Source organism: Ptychodera flava, chromosome 10, assembly GCF_041260155.1.
Source record: "Ptychodera flava strain L36383 chromosome 10, AS_Pfla_20210202, whole genome shotgun sequence".
NCBI lineage: Eukaryota > Metazoa > Hemichordata > Enteropneusta > Ptychoderidae > Ptychodera > Ptychodera flava.
Genome location: NC_091937.1, coordinates 3,666,503 through 3,690,152, shown reverse-complemented (window position 1 = coordinate 3,690,152; position 23,650 = coordinate 3,666,503). Strand labels below are relative to the sequence as shown.

The window sequence follows — 23,650 nt, the reverse complement described above, 5'->3', positions numbered from 1 at the left end:
TAGGCTGTTGCACAGATCGTGAGGTGAATGCCTTGGCTAGTAACTCAGCTGCCGAGAAAAGCCAGGCAACTTGGGGTCAGTCTACCATGAATTGTGAAATCAAACATTCCATCAAACATGTCAAAGGTCAATGGAAACAAGGCCAATTGAACAGAGAGAAAGAAACTCCGTTGAGGCACGGTTAGTGGGGTGGAGTAACCATGGTTGAGGCATAAATATTTACCTACTATTCCTGAAGATGCATGAGCACTAGGCTTGTGATTTTTGATTTTTGATATATCAATGAAAGGATTGTACTTGATAGTGTGACGGGTTATAATGAATGAAACCCAAATCCAAAGTTTATCATACTTCATGATCAGTCAGATTGCATATTATAAACTCAACAAAACAACACAAGGATGTTGCACACAGAATTATTTATTTAGTATTTGTTCAATTGCAGTATTCAAGATCACAGGAGTCAAGGTCTTACTGAAAGTTAGAGTCCCGTATCAAAAACTCCTGGCATGTGAATTATTCAAAGACTGCCATGGATGTCAGAAAAAGTTATTGTAGAACTTTTATTATCATTATTTACAAAGTGTTATGTAAGGCCAGTGAGGGCAGTGTTGCACATGTGTCAAGGAGATTGCAAGAAAACTATTACAAGATATTGCTAAGCTTATGTATTTTATTTTATTTTATTGTTGGAGAGAATGAATTAAAATAGTAGTGTGTGATATTGTATATTTTGGTGATGAAATTTTCACAAACTAATGAATGGTGTTTGCCTGTGTATCGACTACTGGCTGGGATGTGTCAATGTGAAAATACATATACAAACATTCATCAATTGCTGAATGCCTTCACATTTGCTCAATATTCATCGCCAATTTCTGGGGAGACGTAATCTTTATCAACAAGGCAGTCATGCAGCTGAAGATGGGACGACCCCTTCCCCTTAAGAGACAATCTTTATGCTGTCATAATACATAATAAATAGTCTGTCTGTGTATATCATCATATTTAAAAGTCCTAATGTGAACACAAAATTGACATTTTAGTTGGAGTCCATAGGTCAAAAAATTTAAATTTTATCTGTTAATCAGTATTTGTTTATTTATTACATCAATTTTTGAGCCAAAAGAAGCAGCAAACTTCTAAAAATATTATGGTAAAAAGCAAAGTCACATACTGGTATGTCACACACAAAAACTCCCAATAATCAAGGAACAGTGAGAATATAAAATATGATATTGGTCATGATAAAACCTCTTTCAAATGCCTTGTTAAACTGATTTTTTATTTCCAATTGTTCAGGAAAAGACATTTTGACATCAGAGAATTGTTTTAAAATAAATTGTAAACATATTTTTGGGGAAAATGCAATGAAGAACAGTAAACAAACATTGAGTAAACACCTCTATGCCAAGACAGTGAAAAAGTACCATTTCATAACATGGATTTTAATTTCTTAACTTACACTGAAATAGAATGACAAAGGTAGAATCCAGCCTAAAAAACAACTGTAAAGCTCTCTCTCTCTTGATCTCGTTACCCTATAATTTCCCATTATGTCCATCAAATCTAGTCATAATGATACAATTTTGTTCCTACATTTTCCCTCTGACCATATAATATTCGAAAACTGAAAAGTACGCTTCGTTACAATGTATTGTTGCAGATCATCAATACGGCATTGATAAAAAAGCCTGTATATAGGGCTTTTCATCCAAAACCAAAGTTGTTATAAAAACTTAACTCTAGAGGGCGGTAATCACAAAAAAATACTGACACGATTTCAGCGTCTGAGACTTCGCGCAGCGCAGTACGCTCATGAATGCGAGCATGAATATTATTCTAGTTGCTTTAATGTAGATTAATTTTAACAAATCGTCCACATACTGTACAGTGAAAGATAAAAAAAGACAGCCACTAAAACACAAGAAGACAGACAAAATTAGAAAAACACATGTTAATGCAACCGTGACAGATCGCCAGTGACATTGTAACCCAGAAAAGTATACATGTCGGACAGACATAACGCATTTAACAACTCGTTTTCTGTGTTTAAGCTTCAGTCGGTTATAAAAGGCAACAAATTAAACAGCCCTTCTCCTTAAGACTGGAAAATATTGACACTGATTAAAACAAATGAAGATGTAATAGGTCTAGCCGAGTGCATCATGATATCTTAGTAAATTTGCACCATAATTGTACACCTTACCAAATTCTAAAACTCTATCTAATTTACTACTCTGATGCATGGTAAGAGTATTATAGGTGTATGAATCTCTTCTATCGATTATTTATTGTGACAATACTTTTTCAGAAAAGCGAGCACTTTCTGGCTTTCAACAAAAATTAATCTTACAACTTTCAGAAGAGGGATTCGGACTTAAGATTTCAAAACAAGATTAGTTCTAGACTAGGAACCTACTGACAAGACGTTACGCAAAAAAAACCCATGTATTGAGTCATTCAGATGAATGGCTATGCACTTTACTTCATTAGTATTAGGCCCATATGTAAAGGCTAGACACACGGACCGTGGTGTGGGCTAGAAAATTTGGTGAAACGTTCACCGAACTATAGTAAGCTTTGGGCCGAAGTAAGCTTCTGATTACAAACCAAAAGTGAATAAGGGTTTGTTTCATATGTCAAGAAAGAAATTGAATCAAACATCCGAGTCTACGCTATTGTTTAAAGGGAAATCTCTTAACTGAAACTTGCAAAATGAAATACTCTAAAACAACCAGTTTGACATCATCGCTCAGGTGTAGTTCAGTTCTAGTGGCCACGATCAGCGCCCTCAATACATGAACTTTTGTTATGCCACACTCTACGTGAACCTTGATGGAGGCGGATCAGCGGTGATGGTTTCCCCATTTTATATCGTTTACAATGACGGAATCAACATCTATTGAGTGGAAATATTTATGTTTCAGATCAAAAGAGACGTCATCGGATGTACAGGTATTTTTTAAACAATCTGCACGCACGCACGCACAATTGTTGATCCGCCCATAGACCCTCGAGAAAAACATGATCCGCCCTGAGTCTAGTGGAGTTGGAGGATGCGTAAAATTATTTGTACACTGTCAAAATTAAATATTCGTGACTTGAAATTGTTCAAAATAACTCACTTATGGTAAATTTGTTCCTAAAAGATAAATCTGCCGTCAAAGAATTGCAGTGATGATCGTTCTGATTTTGTTTGCAAATGTTCAAACGTGACCCTTTCAACTTGGTTTTTACGTTTGATGTGTTCACTGCATGCCATCCACTGGTTGGACCAAACGTGATTGCAACTTTAGTGAGGCCCCTTTGTCAAAGTTCCTAAATTTTCTGAATGAAAATTATCAAAAAACAACATCATTTGGGTTCATGTTTACTCTAGACATGAGGCGACATCAACATAGAATAATATTTTCCGAAAACTATCTTTCTAAATTTGAGAAAAAGATGGTTTTTGGAATGTAAACAACATGTAAACGGTACGATTCGTTCGTCGTCACGCTTGAGTGATAATCGGAAATTGACTTCGCGCCGAAAGTTTTGACAGAAATCCAATATTTTGATGAAATGCAGACATACACATCATCTTGGTGTTTCTGTCTACTTAGAAAATACTGTGATGTGTTTGTCGTATCTCCCTCTAACACAGATTCTGTCTCGGCTGACTGCAATGTACAAGGGGTAGCTCACGTCATCTGTGAAAAGATTAGATAACCAAGTCCCATCTCGACTCCAAATCGAAATCCTAGCATTGACTTGATCACAAACATAAACATTGTCAGCGCCATCAACGGCAATGCTGTATGGGAAGTACAGCTGACTATCGCCGTGACCTTCCTCACCGTATTGGTACAGGTAATTGAAATCAGAATCAAAACACTTGATGCAGTGATTGCCACAGTCAGACACCATGATGACATCCATACTGTTGACAGCGACAAAGCGGGGCAAGTCAAAACGTTTTTTGCCACCAACTTGACCATCAACTTCTGCAATGTATTGACCAGTCACGGTGTACTTGAGTAACCTATGACCTTTGGCATCAGTGACCAAAACAAACCCTTTCAAGAGAGCTATACAGTAAGGATTTACATCTGCAGGTAAAGTAATTATGCTGATAACTTTATTATTTTGATCACAAACAACAATTTGCAAATTACTATAATCAAGTATGAAGTAGTGGTTGTCCTGAGAGACTGCTATAGACTGTGGCTTGAATGGCTTGGCAAACTGACCACTGAAAGTTCCAAGTACCTTTTCACATGTGTAGTCTTGGTTCAGTATCTGAACAATGTTGTTGTCCTTGTCACACACCAGAAGTCTATCATTGTGGAAGGTTAAACCACATGGATTGTTGAACTTCTGTCCTGGACTAGGACCTTGACCCTCCAGTGTGAATTTTGACCATCCTCCTGAAAGGTCAAAGGTTAAAACAAGCACATCAATAGCATGGAATTTCAATACATTTGCCGTGTAACAAGTTGTTCTCACAAACACAGCTTGAAATTGAGACTAGATATCGATACCAATCAAACTTCATCAAAATTACAATTAATCAGAGTAAATTCTCAACTTTTTTCATTTTTGTAATTTCACATTTTAATGTCCTTTTACCATGGTAACCTTGTAAATTTTGCTTCATAAAACTTGCTTTTCAACATGTATTGTTGGTCTAGCAATAGAAATGCTGTAGTTCTATAGCTTGTATTAGGGATATATTTGTTCCATATTTTGTGGAACTCTAAACCAGTTGGAATTTTTTTGTCCTGAATTTGGACCTTGACCCAACACACCCAATTTATCCAACTGACCACAAGGTCAAAGAGGTCAAAGGTCAAACAAGCTAATAAGTGATGTAAAGTGTAATTTTCACACAACATGAAGCTTTGTCTGCTGATGTAGCTTGAAATTGGAAATAGATATTGATGAACATCAAAGTGCATCAAAATGACAGTTCATCAGAGTGAAGTCTTTTATATTTATTTCATATTTTATTGTTCCTTTACCATTTCTATTAAATATCTTTTTTCAAAATGTATTGTTTTTGTATAGAAATGCTCAGTGGTCTTCATATACATGTAAAGATTTTTGTAAAACACATGCACCATGGATGACCTCATTTGACATATTGTAGAATTAAGGCTAAACCTTTTGCACCTCTTTAAATTCTTTCCAGAATTTAAACTTGACATGCAAAACTAAATTTTGACCAGCTGACCACAGGGGTGCAAAGGTCAAAGGTCAAAAGTCATAATGGTATGAAATTGAAATGTTGTAACAGTTAGCTGTTTGTCGATGTAGCTGATTTACTGTGAAATACTTTATTTCCGCTGGAATTTATTTTTGCCTAATTGAAAGAAGTGACAGGTTCGTTTTCTTACATTGATCATATCATAGCTGTCTATGACCACTGATACCAGTGGTCAACCCCTTGAAAGCCATAGTGCATCCTATCAATCTTTGGATCACCTTCTCTTTTGTATGCACTGTTCTCGGCAACCAATGCTACAGCTAACAGACTTCCCCAAAGTAATAGTGCATGTAAAACCGAACAAATTGTGAGATTGATGCATTGTTTTTTTCAAAATATAATAATGGTATCAGACATATGGTGTGAATAACATTTGTGGTATTTGTTGGCAGGGGTTACAAGTTTGTCGGTACAAACACAATGATGACAAGGCTGATAAAGTGTTAATTTCTGCTGCAGGTTTGTCTTGGTGAATAATTTGGTACAATTTTTTGTGAAAACTTTGACAAACCCCGAGATTTTACCGTTGAGTTCATTGGAAACAAATCACAGCTTGCCCAAGATCAAAGGATTTGAAGCCACATGTTAAGCGTGGAATGAACTTTCACAGAAAACTTGCCCCGCAAAAATAGCGAAAATAAATTCCACATGAAAATAAAGTACATGTACTCCACAGTATTTACTAAGGATTTATTATGGTATACTCTCTGTTTACTTGCCAAAAGTGCAACTCAATTTGACTAGATAGACCCTTTGAGTGCCAAGGTCAACTTTTGTCAGCGTTATAAAATGTACCCCAACCAAATGTTTTCAGATTTTTGCCAAAATTTTGATGAAAACCTGTAGGCAATGAAATGTGATATCCATTTGGTCCAAAATAATAAAAAATATGGAAAAATTCATAAAAATTGGTAAAATGTTGCACTAAAATTTTGGTGGGAAAAATTACAGCATGCAAAGGGTCAAATTTAGCTAGGGTCCCTCTGTCAGACTCTTGAAAATCATTAACTGTACATAGATCCCAATAGAAATGGTATCAGACATACACAAAACATCATTGAGTCCAGTGATTCAATCATCATGTCAGTAAAATATTCATATGACTTAACTGAACAAATCATGGATGTGACAATGTTAATTTCTACTGAAAAGAATTCATAGTTTTGTTACCAGTAGGGTCTTCAAGTTGGTTTTGACATTCTCACAGTTGAGTGTACCAAGTAGGGTCATGAGTGAGCCAAATTTTAACCCAAATGTTTCAAAGTAAACACCTTATTTTGCATATTGTACAGGTCTCACAAACGAGGTAATGTGTGTTAAGAAGTTTTTTTTTGTTCAAACTCTTTGATTTTCAGACAAACAAAGAAATATTTATTTTATTGTCATTTGAGATTACTGAGCTCACTGAAGGAAACAAAATATATTATAAATTGCATGAGAAAAAATTTTAATATTTTGTCCAGTTTGAGGGTCATAGTTTGTGTGATATCAAAAATATCACATGATTTATAGGGATTTGCATTTTAATAAATTTGCATAGATTGAGGTTATGTAGTATATAAAAATGGACAAAAATGTCAAACTTTACCCAACTCAATGTCTTAGGATTGACGTATCATATGAATGCAAGGATTTGTATTGTTTTTACTGCTACACGTTTCTAATTGTACAAGTTTCCACTTCACAGTTTGACTTTGGTCATGATCAACTTCAAATGAATTAAACCTACACTTGTTTTATGCCATTTGGTTTAGTCTGTATAGCTAATCTACTTCTGCACAATAGATTTTCAGCTAGTGATGGTATTGTCAACTTCTATTTTAGAATACCAATATACACAGCAGAACAACAAATGTAACAAGTTAATTCCATAACTCTAAAGGCATGGTTCAGGCGTCAGATTGACTGGCCAGGAAATTTACTGACTAGATTACAATTTTAATGGAAAACAAAAAGCTATAACACCCATAACTCTCTAACAGACAATAACAAACTTTATACCAGAGACCTGGCCTTTAAGTGAGAGACAGTTTCTGTCAGTCTGTTCAATTTTATCTTTATGAATTCCAGAACAAACTTCATCCCAGAGATCTGGCCTTTAGATGAGAAACATTTTTCTTCCAGTCTGTTCAATTTTATCTTTATTAATCCCAGAGATGAACATTCAACATGCCTTTTCAAAGTACAACATATAAAAAGCCTGTCAAAGTATCAAAATTTAGGTCTTGTACCGAATAATTGTTTAAGACACTTCACTCACCTGATGAACGTTTCATAGCACAAGGTCTGAGATTTGATTGCTTGGTTTTAGTAGACTTTGTAGTATCTCCTTTTGTTAAGTGGACTGCATTTATTGGCTTATCTTGTTTGGCTTTCACTACCAGAGGCTCAGGCTGTGTCTGTTTCTTTTTAACATCACCAAGTTTACTTCCTTCAATCACTTCAAGCCCAGTGTTACTAGTCTGCTTTGTCATATTTTCCTCTTTCCTCTGCACCTGGAGTTGTGTGTGTGTCATTGTCTGCGTCCCATCTCCATCTTTCCTCTCTACTTCAGACTGTATTGGTTTACCTGCAGACATACATCAAATTAATTCATTCTTACAACAGATCATGTAGATGTGCTTTAAAGTTTAGCTGCTTGTATGTCATATTAAACAATTTAAAACTATGCTTATATAACCTTGTTCACCTGTGGCAATAATTTTATGCGTAAATTTCTTATTATTCAAGAAAAAAACACTTTGAAAGAAATCTCTGTTTTCAGATGTCTTCAAATTTCACTTTTTTGCCATAATAGACATGTTGTGCTTCATTTAAGTTTTAGCCCACGTGACATGATGGTGAAATATGAACTTTGTCGAATAAGGGTTAACAGCATACCTGGTTTAGTCAGATTCTTTCCTTTGACAACACCAAGATCAATCCGTAAACATTCAGAATTTTCTCTGAAAACCAGGTCACTGTCAATGTCAGCGCAAGGTACATTGGTCAGATCATCATAGTGCTGCTGTTGATCTTTCATCTGTTTTTGTACCGTCATGATGTCCACAGCTCCACCAAAAGTCAAGAGATGGTTCAGATATGAAAGATTACTTTCTGCACTGGCAATTTTATGTTCCAGAAGTTCTATATTGGCATCACTTTGTTTACATTTTGATATGTAGATATCATCAACTTGACCAAGCATTTTCATTTGTTGCTGTTTAATTTCATTGATTAATTTTTGACACAGTGTGTTAATTTGTTGGTCAGCTGTAGACCTGTTTACATCCAAGTCTTTTCGAAGATCACGTGCTCTGTCCTTCCTGAGTTTTAAATCGCTGACTTTCTGAGCAATTTTCTCTGAGTATGCTTTCATTTCTGGCATATACTTCTCCATGGCTGACTCTAGTGACAACATCTCATGATTTCGTGATGGGTGGTCAACGACTGTACACTTATGACATATTGGCACTTGACAAGTATCACAGTAGAATTCTAATTTAGAACTACGGTGATTGACACAGAATCTAGGCTGGGTCATTCTGAAGTGTTGTGTTGACATCTTTTCATTGTATTCTTTCATTGTCATTGGTTCATGATCTTGGCACACTCTCATTGCTCTATGAGCTTTTATGCAGGCATCACAATAAAATTGTCCTCCGCAGTCACCACACCAGTACTTGGCCTCTATCTTACACCCATCACAGACTGCCTCATTGACCCTTCCAGGACTGACATCACCGATAACCTCCAAAAGGTCATTCAAAAATCGATTGCTGGTGATGGCTGGTACCCCTCCAGAGGGTAAAGGCCATTGATTCTTGCATGTTGGACATATAAGCTGACCGTTGTTTGCTTTGACCCATTCTGTGAGACAATGTTCACAAAATGTGTGCTGACAAGGCAGTATTTTCGGTGTCTTTAAACGTTCCATACAAATGGCACACAGCAATACCTTGTCATCAATGTCAGTCAGCAATTTTTCACCAAAGTCAGATGATGAAGCCATGACTCGATCTATTCAGTCAAAGTTCACTGGAAGTAATAAAACATAAACATGTTGAAGTTACCATAGTATCTTAGAGTTCATTTTGCTGAACAATTTTTTCATGCCACTGTAAAATATTTTTCTATCAACATTCAGCTGCTTGTTTCCTAGGTACCAACACATAGCAGCTGTGCAAGGCTATCAACTGAGCATACCTATGATACAAAAGTTCAGTCACTGTACCCTAGCATCATCAATCTGATTACCAGATATGAACTGTAAATGCTCACGTGTTTCATTATATTTTGAAGTTGTGGGTAAATTTGACCCGTTGCCACATGTTTGCAACTTCATTGAAATTATTATGATCAACATAATGAACAATAATCACCGCCCATTAATTCTAAAAGGTCATAAGTATACAATATGTAATTAGCTGAAATAAAAATATTAAAGTTATTTGACTGCTCTTATTGTATCACCACTTTATATAGCAAGTGTAATTACCGTTGGCCAAGTCCTTCAAGCCATATATGCCGAGCTGTGAAAGCTCATTAGATATGCAAATTATAAATTAGCTGACATGAAAATATGAAATGACTTTCGATATTGTTTTAACCTAGTACCGGGTATAATCATTAATGTACATAGCACGTTTTGCCAACTTTGATCAAGTAAATCCCGGTTTATATCCCTAAAAAGCAAAGTTCATTAAATATGTAAATTAGGAATTGGTTTACGTAAAAATGCTTAATGATTGTCAATAATGTTGTATCATGGTATCTGTATGTGTAGCAAATTTTGTCAACTTTGATCAAGTCAATTCAGATATATATCTCTTATTAGGAAAGATCATTAAATATGCAAATTAGGAATTGGGTGAAGAGAAAATGCTTGATGACTTTCAATAATGTTGTATTATAGTGTCTTTAATGTACATAGCAACTTTCATCAAATTTGATCAAGTCAATTCAGATAAATATCCCTAATTATGAAAATTCATTTAATATGCAAATTAGGAATTGGCTGAAGTAAAAATGTCTTTTGACTTTCAATAATGTTATATCACAGTATCTTTGATGTATATATCAAGTTTCAACAACTACAATCAAGTTAATTCAGATTATATATCCCTAATTGGAAAAGTTCATTAAATATGCAAATTCGGAATTGGCTGAAGAATCATGAGAGGGTCATAGCTGAATCAACTTGACCAAAGTTGACAAAACTTGCTTTTTTTGCTTTTTGCTTTTTATTTTTGCTTGCTTTTCACCTGGTACCACCACTACTTTGTGTTCAAGATGACCCCATTGCCTTTGTCATTTTCAATATGTTCCTTGGACCTGGTAACTTTCTTAGTTACCTTGAATGATAACAATTATTGGACCTGATTTGATGTCTATTGCTACATATATTGCAGATACCATGATACAACATTGTTGACAATCATTAAGCATTTTTACTAAAGCCAATTCCTAATTTACATATTTAATGACCTTTGCTTATTAGGGATATATACTGGATTTACTTGATCAAAGTTGGCAAAACATGCTATATACATTGATGATTATACCAGGTTAAAACAATATCAAAAGTCATTTCACATTTTCATGTCAGCTAATTTATAATTTGCATGTCTAATGAGCTTTCACAGCTCGGCATATATGGCTTGAAGGACTTGGCCAACGGTAATTACACTTGCTATATAAAGTGGTGATACATGACAGCAGTAAAAGAACTTTGATATTTTTATTTCAGCTAATTACATATTTGTATACTTCATGACCTAATCAGCGGTAATTATTGTTCATTACGTTGATCATAATATTTTCAATTAAGTTGCAAACATGTGGCAAAGGTTCAAATTTACACATAACTGCAATATATAATGAAACACGTGAGCATTTTCAGTTCATATCTGGTCAGTGATTGACTTTGAAAGGGACGCTAGTGACGTCATGGTCTCAGTTGGTGACCATTGACATTCAAATGAGCAGTTTTTACAACTCTAGCTCGAAATACTGCTCACGAGACTAGACGGGAGTGGGTCGGAGGTACGGAGGCAAGCGGACGAACTAGAATCTAGGCTATTTTAAGTCCTGCCAAACCAATCATGTTACTTCACTTTCAAGAAATGTTAAAAATCTTTTCAATTTAAGCTCTGTGTTTGATGTCTCTATATCGTGCCTTTATGGGTCAGTTTAGTGAGATTTTTTCAATCTATTTCCTGGTATCTAATATGCCTAGCAAAATCAGCATACACACCTACAACAAAGTATCCTATATAGTTTACTACCCATATCTCTGCTTTAAAACACTCATGATGAAAGTTCAGTTAAAGATCTCTTGAAAGTCTTTTCATGTTTAAGCCTTCTTGGCTTGGTCTTTAGGTGTGACTATAGTCATTAGAGAGTTATATACCTCTCTCCCCATGTCTCTTCAGATCTCTTCAGTAGGGCATTTAGCTCTGACAAATGCAAAACACATGTGGCCTTTTCTGTATACATTATTCTATAGTGGAAGATTGAGTTATGACTCGAATGCAAGAATGTCGTACAACTGGGTTTATACCGGTATATGCTGTCTTCCCATAGGTGACCCTTATAAGACAATATCTTTCTCTATCTTCAGTGAACCTTATTATCCAAAACTTAAACTTTGGGTACAAAGAACATAATGTATATTGCAAAATTTACCTGGTATTTTCCAATTTAAGTCACTCCTACGTATGAATAAGACCAAGTTTTGGAATAGCACAAGTGACCGCCCAATCTTCCACAGTGTCAGAAGTCTGCAGTGACTGGCACAGACGTGAATGTACCAGCAGAACCTGTATGACCCTAAATGACCTTTACATTGTATATTCTTTTCATGACAACTTCCCTGGCAACAGTAGATAAGCAAGCTGGCAACTGCTGGGTGTTCTGACCTAACCCTTCTACCACAGTGGTTTGACCCAAACCTATTGTTATCAATGGTAAGCATGGACCTGCTTACAGGAAATCAGGGGTGAGCAGGTAACATTTAAGGAAATTTGCAATCTTGAAGTTGTCTATGATAGATATACCAGTACTTCATATCAGCCTGTCTTTTTAAAGACTAAATAGACAAATGTTTGATTTAAAGACTTTCACAAATAACAGAATATCATTATATAAGCCATTTTCAATCATGATGGTATGGTAAATTTGCCAGCAGACATTCTGAATTTCAAAATGCAAAATAATAGACTAATTATTTGAAAACTATTCTACGGCACCAAAGTGGAAGTCTAGTGAGAAGGGGTGCATTAATTGCTATCTACCGGTAGCACCCACACACTGAATGTTTCCATAGGTTTGGCACGATTCCAATAACGGCTAAGGTAAGGAAGGCTGCATTCAAAAAAATGGTGGGGGCTGGAGGAATTCAGGGTGGGTATTTGAAAATTCTGGGGTTAGTCGAGGCGGGGGACTTGAAAGTTTTGCTCTACCTATGGGGGAGACCTGAAAATGTTTTGGCTCCCAACATTTTGATGTCGTCCAATGGTTCTAATGTTTGCAATAATTTAACAAAATCTAGAACTGTTTTGTCGCATTTTATGACTTTAATCTTGAAATACTCTAAAAAGTGAAAACAACAAGTTGACTTGTAACGGGGCAGGAGTTGCAACTGTTGATAATTTTTTCAATATTTCTATGCAATGTATCAAATAGAGTTTCTTGGTGTCTCTCTACGTCGATATGCCATGCTGAAAAACATAATATTCAGTTTGTCAACATTAAGCCTATTTGTCTAAATACTGGTGATAATTGAATTGGAGTTCAGACTGAAAGTTATTTGTCAATGATACAAATGCACGGTACACGTATGCTGTGTTTGCAAGCTTCAGAATACTGGACAATTCAACATATTGCAGGAAGTATGACAAGAATGCAATTGTATAAACTGGACAAAAATATTGTCAAAATTATCAAAGTTAATACAGCTAGTGCCGTGCTACTGCCTAAGGGCAGTGTCACTGTCACTGCATACTGGCAGTGACAGTGATAGCTGGCATACTGGTTCTGCTGTAGTTTATCACACCCATTACACCCAAAATTTCTGAGAATACATTTATTTGATAGAATACTTTAACCTTTCAGTATTGTCAATTTTGTAAAACATTTATAAGTAGCATCCAAGTTGTATATGTCTTGTACTTTTGAAAAAAAAACATATTTTCGCTAAGTCACTGTGCTCAGTTTTTGACAATTTGGTAAAATGTAGCCAATTTGCACTCATGATTGTCATTTTGTTCAGCTGATGCCATTGACCTAACCAGAGTTGGGTAAAGTTGGCTCAGACTTATAAATCCAAAAAGTCCATTGATGCATTTGAAAATGAATCAGTTTAAGAACTTGCCCTAAGAATAATGGCTCTAAAACCTGCTGATAAGAGGTATTCCGTTATTATACATATACCATCGAGAACAATAGAATTTTGCGTTCGCTAAAAAGCCGTACGGAACGCCCGTTCCGTAACACGTACGGTTTCAAGGCGCCCCATTCCCTGCAGCTGTATCTGCGCGTTCACTGTAGAACGGTTTCAAGGGACCCCTTGGACGAGTGCCAGAACAAGTCCAGCACGCGCTCTGTACGTCTGTGTGTAGTGCACTGACTCCAGAACTTGCAGAAGTGCGTCCGAGATAGCGTTCCACACTGGTGCGATAAAATCGGAAGAAAAATTGTTGACATTGCATGAAAATGGTCATTACTCTGACATTTTGATGCCCCAGTCACGAATGTAAGATGGATAATAATAAGGTTATCATGAAAATACAACAAAGGATGCATTCGGACATTGGCGCCGTGCATCGCCCGACGCGAGCGCCAATGTCCTCGTGCATCCTTTGTGGTATTTTCATAATAACCTCATAGTGTCGAACATCTGCGTGCAGAATTATTTTTACTTTGTGTGCATTCCTAATAGATATGCAGCTATATGATAATTTGGGGGGACTTGAAAATTTTTGAGGGTATTGTGTAGGGGATCTGAAAAAAAATAAGATTTCAATTGCAAGTCCTCCATCCCCCCCCCCCCACCCAACCATGTTTTGTGAACAGCCTAAATTCTTTGTCTTGCATCAACATGTAAGTAGGTTTTCAGAGTGTTATTAAATGATTAACGCAGTGGGTTAACCAAAGTAGACAGCTGTCTGAAATGACTGATTGGTGATTGTTTGATGAACGGGTGATTAGACTGGAAGATTCAGCTATGTGTAGGTGCTACAGTCTGCTCTGCAACCTCTGACCCACTACACCATGCCATGGTGCCATGGTGCCTATACACACAGCTGAATCTTTCAGTTAAATCATGTACCTGCAGGACCATAAAATTTGTTTGATTTTAATCAAAATTGTCACTTTGAATGCTTCTGCTACTCATGTTGCATGCATTGTGTTTGATTTCCAGATCTTCCAAGGAGAAGACACTATCAGACCTGGAATATCAAAGTCTAAGACTTGACCAAGTCATCATAGAACAATGGCAGAGACTCAAATTGAAACATTGAGACACTGCTTGGAGATAAAACTTGACATTCACAAAATGATAGAGAACAAATTCAAGAAGAGAAGTATGCGCCACCATAGTTTTATGCTTATTTATACATACAGTGTATAAGAAAATACCATTATTTTTACATAAATGTAATTTCATCAGAAAGATAGCAAGCCCGTACAAAGAAATTTTATTTAGTTTGAACATATAAGTGTCCATTGTCTACATGTACAGAAGATTAATTATGCTTGTTGCATAAAGACTGTATAAAGTGCTTCGTTTGTCAAACTTATTTTCATTAAAATGTCACAATTTGAAATGTCTGATTTCAGGGGAAAGTGTTTAGTTCCAAAACTGATGGCTGTGTTGATACAACATAACAGATCACATTTTGTGCAGTAGCTCCTGTGATGTATTTAATGGAACCCTGTAATCCTGAAAGAAACCTTTGACCCAAGAGGTCATGGGTCAATGATAACTGTTGCTGTTGACCAGACCAAATGAAACTTCATCAAGGCAAAGATATTCATATCATGGACTCTATTCCAATAGATTTGAGCAAATTTGGTTTTTAGAAAAGTTTGAGTAAAAATTCAACAAGAAAGTGTTATTGAAATGTCAGTTATTTCTCTGAAGGATGTTATTGCACAAAAAGTCTGATCATCTTTTCCTTCCAGGTAAATATTTTCCATGAGGTCTTGATGTGATAGTGTTATTTAGAGTAGTTGAATTCAGAGTTTGATAATGGGTGATACAGTCATCAAATATATACGTCATTTAGGTAAAAAACTCAGGGAAGTTTCTATGCTTGCATAACAGTAGTTTTTCTTCTCTATGATTTGATGTTTTTGTGCCACATTCAGCATTTCAGGAGTAGCATATATTCAGTATTTCAGGAGTAGATTTACAGATTGCCCTTGGAAATTTAAAAAAGCAGTAAAACCACAAAAACAACTGTTTAACGTCTCTCAAATTTAATTCACCAATCTGTTTAGACATGTACTATTAAGTTTGATTCATTACATGCTCTCAGCAAAGTTTTTGACTGAGATCAGTGAAACTGTTACTGGTTGATGTGAGTACTAGTATGAGTGAAATCTAAAACATACAATTTACCTACACTTAATTCTCATCAAGATCTTTCACTGTAACCTAAACCATAGGTCAGTGATATTGTTCACAGAATATAAAACTTTCAAGGTTTGTTAAGTGTTAGCTTATTGCAGTAGGAAAGAGTAACCATGTCACTGAAATCACAATAAAAAAACTGATTGTTACAATTCCTGGTCAGTGGTGTATGTATTTTTCAAGTGATATCACAAATGTCATCTGAGAACATTAATTATAAGTGCTTTGTATAAGAATTGTTTGGTCAAGAGATCATGGAAAATTTGTCAAGCCCTGAAATGAATCGGTAGATACAGAATGTGAGGTATAGCAAAAACATTTCTTTAAAACTTTGCTGAGGGCAGCATTGCACATGTCAAGGAGAATGCAATGAAACTTTTACAAAAAATTGCTGTCTGGGTGTTTTTTTATCTCATTGGTAGAGAGACTAATAAATTAAAACACAGAGTGTGTAATATTTTTTATTTTGGTGATGAAATCATCGCAAACAAATAAATGATGAGGAAATTTTGCCTGTGTATCAACTACTAGCTGAGCCATTGTGAAGATGAAAATACATGAGGGAGCTCACAAATACATTGGTTCAAGTAGCGCGGAACTTGGCAGATGGACAACATATTATTTTACACATGTCTGTTTCTTCATGCATCAGTTTTTGATATGTAAAAATATATTCGTCAAAAAATCATTTAAGTGAAGGCATTAGTGTCCAAAGGTATAGTTTTACAATCGATAAGATTACAATGGTGTGATCAATGTCAAAACTAAGAGAGATGACATAAAATTCCCCAAATGCATGTACTGCAAATGTCAACTATTTTCATATAAAAATAAACTATATCTTGGTACATGTAAGCAGGTTGGTAATCATCCCTAAAAGACTATCTGCCTCTTATGGTAAGGACATCAATGGAAACAAATGACACAGTACCTTAATTTGTACTGCAAGCCTCATTAAATTTCAGAATACTCCATATACCAGTATTGGCAGTACTTCTCTGATTGACTTGAAGACATTTTACTATGTGTAATATCATTAGGCTGTGCCTAGACATGGTACCCTGTGGAAGGAATGGATGTGTTGTATAAGAGTCTTTTATAACTAAGATATAACCATAGATATACATACTATCTCAGGTTGAACAAGGTCAAAGGAAATAGTAATCTTAGCAGGTAGCTGTTATTTGAGATTGGAGACTATTAATATCAGAGTTATAGGAAATGTAAATATGGCAGTGTACAAACCAGAAGGACTCAATTATCAACAACATTGAAATCGTATCAGAGATACAAATATGCACATACCAAGGATTTTTCAACTGTGTTGCACTTATATCCAACGCTCCAGCTGTTTTCAAATCAATATTTCTTATCAAAGATGACATGAAAATTGCATCACACTATAAATTTTCAAAAAGTAGAGAATCTAAAGTTTAGTATGGTAGCATTAGTTTACTCATAGGATGAAGGGGTATATATTTGGGGTAGAAAACCTTAATTTTGGTATTAATGATAAAAAGTCAAAAACTTCATACTGGTACGATTTCATGAAATTTAATATCTCATTGGAAACTGTGGTATATGTAGAAAAAAAGCAATTTGTTTTGCATTATTTATTCTCACTCTTAAATAGCAAGTGTTGGAAGACTTGCATTCAAAAAGTGATTGAAATCATGATGGAAAAAACTGAAAGAGCCTGTAATGCTAACTTTCGATGATTTTTCACTATTTTTGTTTTTAAAGTCAACCATAATTTCTTGTTCTATACCCCAAAAGCTTGTTGAGACACACAGCATTCAGCTTATCAACTCAGTCTGTAAATCTGTAAACTTTTGCTATTGTTGACAAGTGAACAGATGTAAACAATAACCATGCATTTTACACATATAGACGCTAAGTTGAGAAAATAGAGGGTGTTTCAACATTCTCTTGGGAGTAGAATAAGAACTTGCTTTTGGCATATAAAACAAAAATAATGAATAAAAATCATCAAAGTCAGCATTACTGGCCCTTGGAGTGAGTCTTACTCAAAATGTAAGAACTTATTGCCAAACAAAATTGTTTTGTTATATTGCATGAAAGGAAGCCAGGAAAGTGGGAAATTTGCATGAATTACACTTCTTTCTCAATCAACTTATCACTGTTTGTCACGTTAAACGTGAGCCCAGTCAACATTTTAATCTTGGGTTAACAAATTAATGAAAATTGGATGAATCTTTGAAAAAAGAGTAATTTTGAGCAAAATACACAGCATTATATGCAATGCTACCTAAACCAGAAACCATGCAGCTGGATAAACTGTGAGATGACGTTTCAATGAACATTATTTTCTTTCATACAATGTGGTGAAAATTTATTCATTTGTCTCGCTGACACTTTCTATCTTCAGTTGGAACTACTTCCTCTACTGGTATTGATTAGAATTTTAACTGCATAATTTTGCTCTTGGATACTATTGTAGGTCAAACCACGTCTAAAATCCAAAGACTCTTTATAGGGTTCTCTGCATGAGTTTCCGTCATCCTAAATACCTTCCAAGAGCTGAAAATTGTACGATCCCGTGTGTTACAACATATTATATTGTAAAATAACATTTTGTGATTTTGGAAGGCAGTGGAAAATTAATTTACAGTGCATTGTCAGTGAGCTAGACACAAAATTCTTCTTCCAATATGTGTACGACCCATCCTGTATTGACAGGTGCAACGGAGCTATATTCATCAAAAAAGCTGTTCTAGGAGCAATTTTTTGAAGGCAGAGGAAATTTTAATTTTGCTCAGGCAGGGGACATATTTCTAGTTAGCAGGCTGGAGAGCAGATTTTTTTGTCGTTCAGGGCAGATATCTATTGATTTGCTTGGGACTGGGATTGGGGAGAAAATGAGGAGAGGGGAAGTTACTTTTAAAGCGGGGACAGGGGAAATCTACACTTTTTCATCACAAGACAGGGGAGCTTCATATCTGCAGAGGAATAATAAAATTTTAAGGTGAAATTTTTCCAGGGCAGGGAAATCGACAGCTTTTTTTTTGTCCCACAGGCAGGGGAGCTTCAAAAATTCATAATTGGGAGGGGAAACAGGCAAAAATATGTAGGGAGTGGGTAAATATGAAGTTTGAGTGCGGGAGGGTAAGTCGAAAAATTTTCAGTCGGAGAGCAAATTATGAACAGCTAAATAATTACCCTCTAGACTTAAAATTAGTCATTTCACATTGCTTGTCATGTACAATTGATCTTATAATGACAAGCACCCTTTTAAAAGTGCATTGTTCGTTGGCTGCGCCTGTATTGAGGACACAAAACTCTCTACCAAAGATTTTATGGCCCATCCCTTATTGAGGACCCAAAACCCCCCTCAAACTCTCCTCTAAAGATTGTTATGGCCCATCCCTTATTGAGGACACAAAACTCGCTATAAAGAGTTTGATAGCCCACCCCTCATTGAGATTGAGGACACTGAATTCCCCTCCGAAGATTTTAATGGCCCATTCCTTATTGAGGACACGAAATTCCCCTCCGAAGATTTTAATGGCCCTTTCCTTATTGAGGACACAAAACTAAGTCGTGTTGTGGCACTCTCCGAATGTATGATTTGCTGAAAAAATCACCGAAGAAGAAACTGCTTCATTTCTTGTAGCATCAACATTGACGCATCTCTTCCGGATACTTCATTATTTTACAATATCTCTACACATTGATGTGTGGAGAAACTTATGGTTTGAAAAGACGTGTTTGTTCCATACGAAAATATTATACTTTAAGGTCATTCATTGACAAACGAGTTTCTTTGAACGTTGGCAAACAATGATTTTTTTTCATAAAAAATCAAAATGTAGTTGATGTTACACGGGGTACACGTTTAAGATACGTGAGCGAATGTTTACATTTGAAATACCGTGAATTTTTCAACATAACCCATTGTCAGCCGAAAAGTTTGCAGTGCATGAAATTATTCAAATATGGCATCAAAACGGGTCCTATAATCAGTATCATTCAAGGTAAATAAATAATTTACCAAGTCCAAGAAACAATGGATCATATGGTCATCTTGAACCACTGTTTAGGGAGCCGTCATTATTTATGGCCTGTGGGGTCGGAGGAATGTGAGGGGGTCACTCAAAAAATTGAAAACTTTAAGGGGTGTTGCTCAAAATGTGGAGGGGAAGAAGGGGAGGTTACTCAATTTTTTGTGCAAAATAAATTGAAGCCCCTCTCAGATTGCACCATTGCACATCAATTTCTCAAAATTTTAGATGCGAGGGGGACAGCCCCCTCTGACACTTTCTCCCTCAACCTCTCGCGTGTTCTCCCCCCCTACTTTCAAATTCTGCCCTGTAAGATATCCTAGTGAAAACATTGTCATGATACCCATCACAATTACACAATATACTATACACTGGTTATAGCGTGAGCTTTTATATCTCTATTTTGTTGTGACTTTGAATTTCACTTTGTTGGTTTCACCTTTTTCAACCTTCATGAGATAATCGATGATAATCTAGCAGGGTACATCAGGATTTGAAAGGTCTTTGCTATTGCTGTATTTGTAAATTTTACAAATACATGTATTGATATTCAACTTTTCTAAGAGGGGAAAGGGGTCAGTCAAAATGGCAGAGTTAGAGAGGGGGGTTACTCAAATTCATCATGGTCGTTGGGGGGGGGGGGTGCTCGAAATTTCGGAGTTTCCGATGAAATTCTTCCGACATCCAGGCCGTAAATTATGCATGACGGCTCCTTTAGTTGGTGGTACCAGGTGTCCGGAAAGGGTAAGCGTACCCTGCTAGAGCATGCTACACCCGCCCAGATTGGTCAAAAGGGACAAATTTAGTGAAATTCTGCAAAACCACCGGATTGTTATTTTAAGTTAAGCTAGGAATGCCGTTACTAATCATTTGAGAAACAGATGAGTCATATTTGATATCAAACCTCCGTGTGTACTACAGAACTCTAGTTTCTGTTTCCGAGCTTTTGTTCGAACAAGTCATGGTTACCAGATGAAAGATTGAAACATATTGTTTTTAAATCTCTAGATTTAGCACTTGGCAAAAAAACGGAGGTTTGACTTGTGATTGGAAATGTCTGTATACTGGTGAAGCCATGCACACATCGTCCCACATTTTTCAGTCAATCAAATATAAGCTTATTCTGACTGCATGGGAAACGCAGTACAATTTTGGAAGAACACGGCGTGTTTACCGTAGCATAACTACTTCATTTAGGGCCCGGGGCCGTCGGAAAACTAATGCTTGATTAATTCGATAATTCGATAAGTTATTTTTGTTCGTTTTAACGCACAGAGAGGGAAATAAGGGGTTTCACTTTCATTTTGAAGAGGACAGGGATCGTTACAGAACAAAGACATTTACGTTTCGCACTCCGTCGGAGTGGTATTATCGACGGCGTATTCGGGGGAGGGATGAGAAACCTCCTTGGACAATTAGGTATTCTATTCATTTCTATCGCCGTACAGGTAACGGTACTAGGTTGGTCCGATTTACAAAACGGTTTAATGATCTTTATAGTAAAGAAAAACTTGACTTCTATGCGTAATTATAGATTCTGTTGTCGATGAAACTGATCAAGTGTTTAGCGAAAGTAACAATATTAGGCCTAATCGCATATCATCAACACTGCCTTTGTGCGTTAACTTGATACCTTTCACAGTCACCTGGTGGTCTATTCCGCTCTGCGTCTATGCGCCCCATAGACGTGTGTACATATGCCCGAGGAGAAGATTTTCTTCTCAGGCATATGACGTCTATGGGGCGCATAGACTCAGAGCGGAATAGAACGCAAGTGAATGTGATACATCTCAGTCCTTCAGCAGATTGAAAGTGCAGCTCGATATCTGGTTTGGCTGTTCTGATATTAAAAGTCATTTCTAGCGGTAAGCTATTAAAGCTGTACCCCAACGTGTCACTTTTCCAGATTTACAAATAGACCATGTTCGCTACTTTATTTACAATATCTATACAGGGCCAAGATCCGCTTTATATGACCAAACCGTTTCATATAGTGGAAAGAAACATTTTGTCTTTAATATTATAAAGGGCTCAGCCCTTGGTGTCGCGCCAGGGGTTATTAAAGATCGGCAATGTTATTTGTATTGATTCATGATAAACTGTAATTGTTACTTCATAAACGATTATATGACAACTACCGGTATGCCCAGTTTCCCTCTGATGAAAGCAGTTCACGTACGTACACGACGTCAAACCCTGCAGCAGGGCAGGTATAGATTTTCTGTAGCGTGTAAAAATTTTGGACAAAAATTGGCAATTTTTACAATGATAACAGCCTATTGCGTTAAACAAGGGACATTTATGCAATTATTATCATTGCAATGGTAACCGCACTGCCCACCTTCCACTTGCAAGCTGAAAACTATAGCGTTCCGTCTAAAAACTGGCAAATTTTGAATCTAATTATTGACACAGGGGGCGCTCTTCTATAATTCAATCCCAGCATTCTTTGCGTATGCCCCCGTTCACATGCACGACAGTTTTCTCCCTTTATCTATATTAACGATATTTTGTATCAGCGACAAGGTGCATAATAACATTTACTGGCTAATAAAAGAGGTATCTTTAATAAAAGGCATGTTATATAATAGTAATTTGTTTCGTTTTTGTTTATTTACGAGTACTCAAAAAAAACATGGCGGCGCCCATGAAAGAAGGGTACACTTCCGGTTACTCGCATAGTATATTATGAATAAGCGCATGCGTAGTCAGTAAGCCGCTGGCGCGACTAATATTATATAGGGCCACGGTCCCTCATAGGGCTCAGCCCTTGGTGTCGCGCCAGGGTTAAGATTGGCAATGTTATTTGTATTGATTCATGATAAACTGTAATTGTTACTTCATAAACGTTTATATGACAACTATGCCCAGTTTCCCTCTGATGAAAGCAGTTCACGTACTTACACGACGTCAAACCCTGCAGCAGTAGGGCAGGTATAGATTTTCTGTAGCGTGTAAAAATTTTGGACAAAAATGGCAATTTTTACAATGATAACAGCCTATGGCGTTATACAAGGGACGTATTATGCAATAATTATCATTGCAATGGTAACCGCACTGCTCACCTTCCACTTGCAAGCTGAAAACTATAGCGTCCCGTCTAAAAACCTGCAATTTTTTAATCTAATTATTGACACAGGGGCGCTCTTCTATGATCCAATCCCAGCATTCTTTGCGTATGGCCCCGTTCATATGCACGACAGTTTTCTTTCTTCTCCGTTATCTATATCAACGATACTTGTATCAGCGACAAGGTGCATAATAACATTTACTGGCTAATAAAAGAGGTATATTTTATAAAAGGCATGTTATATAATAGTAATTTGTTTCGTATTTGTTTATTTACGAGTACTCAAAAAAAAAACATGGCGGCGCCCATGAAAGAAGGGTACACTTCCGGTTACTCGCATAGTATATTAATATGTAACAGGTCTGACCTGAGAGCGAGCGCAGCGTAGGGTATATCGTCATTGATGTTTTCAGGCAAAAGCATGCTAATTTCTGTGTTTGATGCATGATGCCATTGAGGTTGCTATTGTTGTGAATTGTTTTCTAGAATAACATTTATAGCAATTTAACTCGGAAATGCCAAGTTCACTAACGAAAATTATTTAAAACTGGTAAATTATATGATTCCGATCAGTTTATTATATTAAACAGGGGCGGGAACAGAGGCAGTCTAATGTAAAACACGTACTTGATATTCCCGTCGGTAGCTAGCTCTCAGCACACTATTTTTAATTCTCGCGTGAGTTGACC

General features: G+C 36.3%; 1 protein-coding gene and 1 long non-coding RNA gene across 2 annotated transcripts; one reads left to right on the top strand and one right to left on the bottom strand.

Annotated features, from left to right (window-relative positions):
* Positions 1–402: 402 nt before the first annotated feature.
* On the bottom strand, positions 403–12,075 carry LOC139141818 (tripartite motif-containing protein 3-like). The gene is made up of 4 exons (XM_070711492.1): positions 11,918–12,075; positions 8,132–9,268; positions 7,512–7,820; positions 403–4,412 (listed from the first exon to the last, which is right to left on the bottom strand). The coding sequence occupies exons 2-4, from the start codon at positions 9,240–9,242 to the stop codon at positions 3,601–3,603; spliced, it is 2,232 nt and encodes a 743-aa protein (XP_070567593.1). The 5' UTR covers positions 9,243–9,268; positions 11,918–12,075; the 3' UTR covers positions 403–3,600.
* On the top strand, positions 3,942–15,712 carry LOC139141825 (uncharacterized). Its single transcript, XR_011554257.1, has 3 exons — positions 3,942–4,100; positions 12,115–12,238; positions 14,655–15,712. It is a non-coding gene; the product is annotated as an uncharacterized lncRNA (long non-coding RNA).
* The last annotated feature ends 7,938 nt before the right edge of the window (positions 15,713–23,650 follow it).